The following is a 7336-nucleotide window of genomic DNA, read 5'->3' as shown; positions in this document are numbered from 1 at the left end:
TTCGAGAATAAAATCAACAAGTATTCATTGACAGAATTGTACAATATGTTTGTGAAGTTGAACTTACTGGACATTGTGTCTTTTCATTGTGTCCTGTCGAGAAAAAAATCCAAATAGACGTGAATCATCAAAGTAAATTGGCAAATCCCATCATTTTGATTCCCAGTTGTAATACCATTAATTTTGAATTTCCTAGTAATACAAATTTGAAAAAATAGATAAAATTAAGGTATGTAGAGGACCATTTTATTATAATATATGAGCGATCTGCCAGTCGCCGAGTCGACCATCCGATGGGAGATAGAGGCTCGCGAGCGGCCGGGAAAGACGATACACACGTCAGTTGCGAAGTTAGGGCTGGCTGACCGGTGTCCAAGCCAAATACGTGACCTCTATATAAGGCAAGAGGAAATTTTACACGGTGTCCAGTGACACCGGGTAGACCTACGTAGGGCCGCCCCTCACAAGAAGTGACCTACTCTGTCGAACAATCTAGCCTCCCACCATTGTCCAAGGGGGAGAAGACTCTGTGCTTACTATGGAAGAAAAACAACCGGGATGCTCCCAGGATGGTGCATGCACGCCACTGCTCCTTATTAGATTTGCTGCTCAATGCATGCATGTACACCTACTCCACATGATGCCATCACATAATGACATCATTTATTTAACGTATGGTTTCCTCTAACCAAATGTGCATCATATATAACAAACGTATCAAAATATAAATTAAGACAAGGGTACCAAGACTTGGTAGTATGATACTTGTAGTCTAGCTATTTCTTGCAGTCTCCTCTATACATTGGTTGGTTCTAGGTAATAAGAGAAAGTTGTTAGTAGCTTGTTAGCCGCCACAACAATAACATAGTGAAGGCTTTATATTCATCTATTTTATTTTGAGGGAAATAACTTAAGTTGTATGTAGCTACCTACCTAGGTGGGGGGAAATTAGTTGGCTAATGGACTAAATTTAGCCCGTATTGCTACCCGCCATCATTTGGTTTGCCGTCACCTAACTAATAAATTTGTCTAAAGAAAACTAATAAAATAATTATTTAACATATGGTTTCACTCTTAATCAAGTTGACATCATACACAACAGAAGTTTATAACAAAAGATAAATTAAGACAAGGGTACCAAGACTTGGTAGTATGATGCATGTAGTCTTAGTCCCTACAGTCTCCTCTACACCATTGGTTGGTTCATGTTAATAAGAGAAAGTTGTTCTTAGCTTCTTAGCCACCACAGCAATAACATAGTGAAGGCTTTATATTCATCTATTTTATTTTGAGGGAACTGACTTGTCTGTAGCTTTCTACCTAGGTCGGGGGAAATGAGTGGGCTAATGGACTAAATTTGGCCCGTATTGCTGCCTGCCATAATTTTATTTGCCGCTACACCTAACTAATAATTTGTTTCTAAAAGACTAATAGAATACATATTTAACATATGGTTTCACTCTTAATCAAGTTAGTATCATACACAACAGAAAATAATAACAAAAGATAAATTAGGGCAAGGGTACAAAGACTTGGTATGACACAGCCGCATTCCTGTTTTTCGCAGCCGTCTCTACACATTGGTTTGTCCATATAAATACGAAGTTGTTGCTTGCTTGTTGCAAGCTGCAACAGTAACATTTTGTATATAAAACAGGATGAACAGGTGGCCTGTCCCTATCAATAGAATTTTCCAAGTCAAGATAGGTAAATACATATAGGACGCTAATTTTCTTCACGCTCCATCAAAATGCACAGAGATTAATCATGCTGCCCACCCTAATTTCTGTGGAAACGGTACACGAAGGGGACTGCAGAGGAAAATTGCCGGCACCGGTGAAGAGGGCGAGGGGACGGCAGAAGTCAGTGGCGGCGGTGCCCGCCCTCTCGGCACTTGGTGCTGCGGGGGAGGGATGTCGGGCCTCGCCGCGTGGGCCTTTACCCTTCAGGGGTTGGGACTTTTGAAGCATAGAGGTGTAAAATTTATATTATTTTATTTTCTTAGAGAAATAGAGGGTACAAATGAGATTAAATTCTGTAAAAAGTAATTCTTTGTTTGATTTTATTTTGAAAGTATTCAAATGATAAGCCATTTTACTCTTCATCCTTTGTATATCTATTGAAAATTATGTGCGGAAATTTTGAGAACAAAATATTCGTCGTTTGATTCGTTAGTACTATGAATTAGGCAAAGAATTTTGTTTAGGTGACACACTAAGAGACTGGGCTGATTTTAATGTGCGGACGTAACAGACTCAAAAGTGCAACCTGAGTACCTGACAAGCTAGCAACAAGAAATTGCAATCAAAGAAGAAAAAAGTGCAACCTGACGCTGGGCATCAGGATTGTTACTACAGCACACACACGGCATTTGAAGGAAGAAAATAAAGCATCCGAACCAGACTCTCCGTCGGCGAGGTCATCAGGAGCGACTGAGACACAATTCCGCCGCCATCATGACCGACGGGTTCATCAGCTCTTGGTCGGCGACGAGCCTCGCGAGAACATGAGGAGCGAGGTACACCTCCAGTTCCATGCCCCCCTGCCCCTCTGCCGTCCACGAAAACTGTGGTTAACCTATCCAGCTTGTTCCCCGGGCAGGTCCGGACGGCCAGAGGCCTGCCCCGGCCAAAGTCACTGCCATACACATCAAACCGCGGCGAGCCGCTCCATATCACCGTGGTGAGCCAGCGGCCTGCTCCAGCTTTCCTCTTTTTTTTTAAAGGCCTGGTGAGTTGATCATCTAGCAGAAGAACAACAAGAAGCAGTCTAGCTAGTCAGGTTAACTTGAAAACACTAGTACTTCTTTTCTTTTCGAGATTAAAAAACATTTATACTTGGTGAGACTGGAACCATATAGTATAAGGTACTACCTGTTAACTAGAAACAACTGAAATAACAAGACCCAGTCTGCATTAATGGACGCAAAGGCCGAGATTTATATATCCTCCTTTTCAAGAAGGAAAACCTGAACAAAGTTTCTTGTCCAAGAAATTGACTGTGAGCTGCAAATATATAAAGGCACCGAGTTGATAGTCTGGCAGAAGAAGAACAAGAAGCAGCCTAGCCAGTCGGGCCATGGCCACCGTCGGCGTCGTCCTCCTGCTCCTCCTACTTGCACCGTTCCTCGCGGCCGCCGATATGTTGTGCGACAACCTTAAGGCCACCTTGGTCACCCTCCCAAATAACACCTCCTCCTCCCCGGTACGCTTCGCCACTGCCGCCTTCGGCCGAGCCCCCGACATAGTCTACGCATTCACGATCTGCCGCGGCGACATCGTCGGCGTCATCTCCAACCAGTCCTACTGCCGCGAGTGCGTCAGCAACATGACTGACAAGGTGTTGAACGCTGCGCCGCAGCAGTGCTACAACGGCACCTACCACGACTACGGTGACCGCTGTATCCTCGTCTACTCCACAGACGACATCATCGCGCCGCCGTCTGGCGAAAACGGCGGCGATGACACGCCAGTCGAGAGATGGAACGACAAGAACATCACCGGCGATGCGGATGAGGTCCGCCTCATCACCGGCCTCATCCGTGAGCTTCTGGTGCAGACGGTGGAGAAGGCGGCCAGCGCGGCGCCGATGCGATTTGCCACAGGCATCATGGACAGCGGCACGACCTTCCCGATGGTGCGCTCCTTGGCGCAGTGCAGACCAGACGCATCCACCGTCGACTGCTTGGCGTGCCTGCGTCGTCTCCTCGGCGTGGTCAACGCCACCATGTCCCTACGCATGGGAGCACAGATCAATGCCATACGGTGTTATTTCAGGTACGAGGCGTATCGGTTCTATGGCGGTGAAGCGACGCTGCGCCTCACGCCACCGCCGGCGCCGTCGCTAGCTCCGACTCCGGCAAAACGCAAGAGTATGTCCCCGTGGTTGCTAGTGATTTCTGCCTACATGATCATAAGAGAGATTATGAGTCAAAGCTAACATTATCATGTTAGGGAGTATGAGCAAACTGTGGGCAATTCCCATAGTTATAGTTCCTATAGTGGCAGCAGCATTTCTGTGCTTCATCTTTTGCTCCCGTCGGATTACAAGGAAAAGAAGAGGTATTATATAGTTATTGCTTATTAGTTACTGAAACAATTTCCACTATACTATTGTTTAAATTAGAATGTCACTGTTAATTACTTCAATGTCAATGTGGCTTTGGCATCTATCATTACTTCAAGAGAGATTAATTCAGAGTTCTCAACCATATACTACTCAAACTCAGGTAAAGCGGGAGAGGAAGAACTAGGATGGCAAGGGAAGAATTCAGAGTTCTCCATGTTTGAGTTTGAACAGGTACTAGTGGCCACAAATAATTTTTCAGAAGAAAACAAACTTGGAGAATGTGGCTTTGGCACTGTCTACAAGGTAATTCTAGTATGTGTATATATTTGCCAAATTAACATGATTGCATAAATTAGAATTATTATTATATGACTGACACATATAATTCATGAGGCAGAGGCAACGTTCCTGTTACCAACCTAACTGATAATTCGTAACTGGGAGTGGTGTACTGAGACAGACTAACATTTTGAATATATTTTTTCCCAGGGCCAGTTACCCGAGGGATCAGAGATAGCACTTAAGAGACTTGCTCCACATTCGGGTCAAGGTTTCACAGAGTTCAAAAATGAAGTCCAGCTCATAGCCCAACTCAAGCATAGGAATTTGGTTAGGCTCTTAGGTTGTTGCTCTCATGAAGACGAGAAAATATTGGTCTATGAATATTTGTCAAACAAAAGCTTGGCTTCCTTCATCTTTGGTATGCATTTGGAGTTTTAATTTAGATTAAATATTGTCTGTTGACACACAAAAATGACTAAAAATACGATTGTGTTTCTGTTTGCCCCCATGATTATAGTTCCAGTCCCTAGATAACAGAGATGCATTTCAATTTCTTAGAGTACAACTCTTTGTCATTTTTCATATCTTTTTTCCCTTGTAATAATAATATCTAATTGATTTGCAGATGAAAATAAAAGAGCTTTGCTAGATTGGTCCACACTTTTAGCAATAATTCAAGGAATAGCTCATGGACTTCTTTACCTACATAAGCACTCCCAATTGCGCGTCATACATCGAGATCTTAAACCGAGCAACATTCTCTTGGATAGCGAAATGAATCCAAAAATTTCAGACTTTGGGCTAGCAAAAATATTCAACTCAAATAGCATTGAACAAAACACTACAAGAAGAGTGTTCGGTACATAGTAAGTTTCCAAGGAATAAATCTACTCATGAATATTTATATTAGAATTCAACTATATACAATGACCTTTTATATGTATTATTTAACATTTTAGCGGCTACATGCCCCCTGAGTATGCTTCAGAAGGCATCTTCTCTATTAAATCCGATGTCTTCAGCTTTGGTGTTGTTATTTTTGAGATCATTAGTGGAAAACGGAATTCTGGTAGCCGACAATGTGGAGATTTCATCAATCTCCTTGGATATGTGAGCAAATAAACCCAAACTTAATCATGTGATATATTTATTCAATATATAACCTTCATTATGTGATGAATTTGCAAATAGGCATGGCAATTATGGAAAGAGGGAAGGTTGATTGATCTCGCTGATGCATCATTGGTTTCCAAGAGTAACCCAATAGAGATGATGAGATGCATTAACATAGCATTGTTGTGTGTACAAGATAATGCATCTGATAGACCAACCATGGCCGATGTTGTTGCGATGCTAAGCAATCAGAGAATGATCATGGCCGAGCCTAAACAACCAGCATATTTCAATGTAAGAGTGGAAAATCATGGGGCATCTTGTGCTCCCGAATCATGCAGTATTAATGATATTACCATATCGGTCACAGTTCCTAGATAGTATTTTCCTATGTCATGTGGTTTTCATTGTCCCAGTTTAGTGTGCACTTTACCATAATTGTTGTATAGTGGTTAAGTTTAAGTGGTGTTAAGAATATGACATTATATCCTCTCAAAAGTATAAAAAAAATAGTATTTTATCCATAAATTCCTATTGTATAAACAAAAAAAATATCAAGACTCTAACCTATCAAGAGGAAATTACAAGTGACCCCCTAATATGTTATGCCATTGTTGATGTAGAAATAAAGAGATGTGTTGTTGACGTAATGCATACCAGTGGTTTTCCCGTAATCATGTTTGTAAGATAATTGGTCATACTTATAGAATTTGTTGCATAAGTATCACCACTAACAGACAATATTTTAGTTCCAACAATTCTTTATGTTACTAGTTGCTTGCCAACACAACCTTGTGTTAGTGATGACAATAAGCAAAAGTGCATGATTTATAGCAGCCCGAGGCTAGTTCTCCAGATTCTTTTGTGTTATAATTATTATATCGTGATAATTATTTGCTCGTTGCATTCATGATGGCATCATTTTTGTTGCATCGGCAGTACATTGCACTCGTACCGGAATTATCAAGGTGTTTTAATAAAATTATATATGTTTGTTGATTGTCACTTCTCTAGAAGAGGTGAACATTAGCCCTTTCCATCATTGACCTTTTTCAGACCAATCAGACACATGGACGCGACCAGACCACGAGATCATTTAAAACATATTTTATACAGCGGGATTAAACGGTCTCGTAACGAGTCAGAAGGTTGCGAGCAATCATATTATATTATAACTAGCCGCCTGTCAAATTTCATCTGATTCGGAGGGCGTTTGATACTTGACCAATTAAACGAGTGAGGCACTATAACCGGTTTAAATTGTAGGTATTATCCTAAATCAAATGTCTAAGCAGATAGCCGATTTCCCCCATATCTCGATACCCTAAAGGCCCACTAAAACTTACCCTAATCGGAAGCCGTCCGATCACAATTGGATGCCCTGAAAATGCCCAAAACCCAGCCTATTAGTCCACTGCAATGAATAGCAGAGGCAACCTGCCTTATTTGAAACCATACAGGGAGTTGCTTAAGATCGCGGAAACACCAAAACTTTAGTTCATGGAGGGAAGAGAGGAGCTACATGCCATACTCTTTCTCCTTGCTAAAGCACTCCATCCCTTTGGACGATATCCCCTGAAGTTCCATCTTGGTGAGGGAGGAAAAGAGGAATCTGCAGATGGGTGCAGCAAAAATTCATGCGACCTCCTCCGTGCAGAAATCTCGTAATGTGGATTAGACAAGTTGTGTTTGCTGGTCTTCTACTTCAATATCCTCCAAAGCCCATCTGGGGTTGTGATCCCAACCAGCAAAGAGCCTAGGGGTGTGAATGCCTTTCAATTTGTTGAGCTGGCCACCGGTGGTAAGGAGAGTCTGCAAGCCCTGACATTCTACCAACTATTTTATGTTTTTACATTCCATTATTTCCAACTTG

At 42.0% G+C, this 7336-nt stretch overlaps 1 protein-coding gene across 1 annotated transcript; it reads left to right on the top strand.

Annotated features, from left to right (window-relative positions):
• Positions 1–3078: 3078 nt before the first annotated feature.
• Positions 3079–5844, top strand: LOC119346012 (putative receptor-like protein kinase At4g00960). The gene is made up of 6 exons (XM_037615775.1): positions 3079–3871; positions 4229–4371; positions 4558–4618; positions 4976–5216; positions 5310–5460; positions 5542–5844. The coding sequence occupies exons 1-6, from the start codon at positions 3079–3081 to the stop codon at positions 5842–5844; spliced, it is 1692 nt and encodes a 563-aa protein (XP_037471672.1).
• The last annotated feature ends 1492 nt before the right edge of the window (positions 5845–7336 follow it).

This window comes from Triticum dicoccoides, unplaced genomic scaffold (assembly GCF_002162155.2).
Source record: "Triticum dicoccoides isolate Atlit2015 ecotype Zavitan unplaced genomic scaffold, WEW_v2.0 scaffold36341, whole genome shotgun sequence".
NCBI classification, from domain to species: Eukaryota; Viridiplantae; Streptophyta; class Magnoliopsida; order Poales; family Poaceae; genus Triticum; species Triticum dicoccoides.
This window is presented reverse-complemented; position numbering and strand designations above follow the sequence as displayed.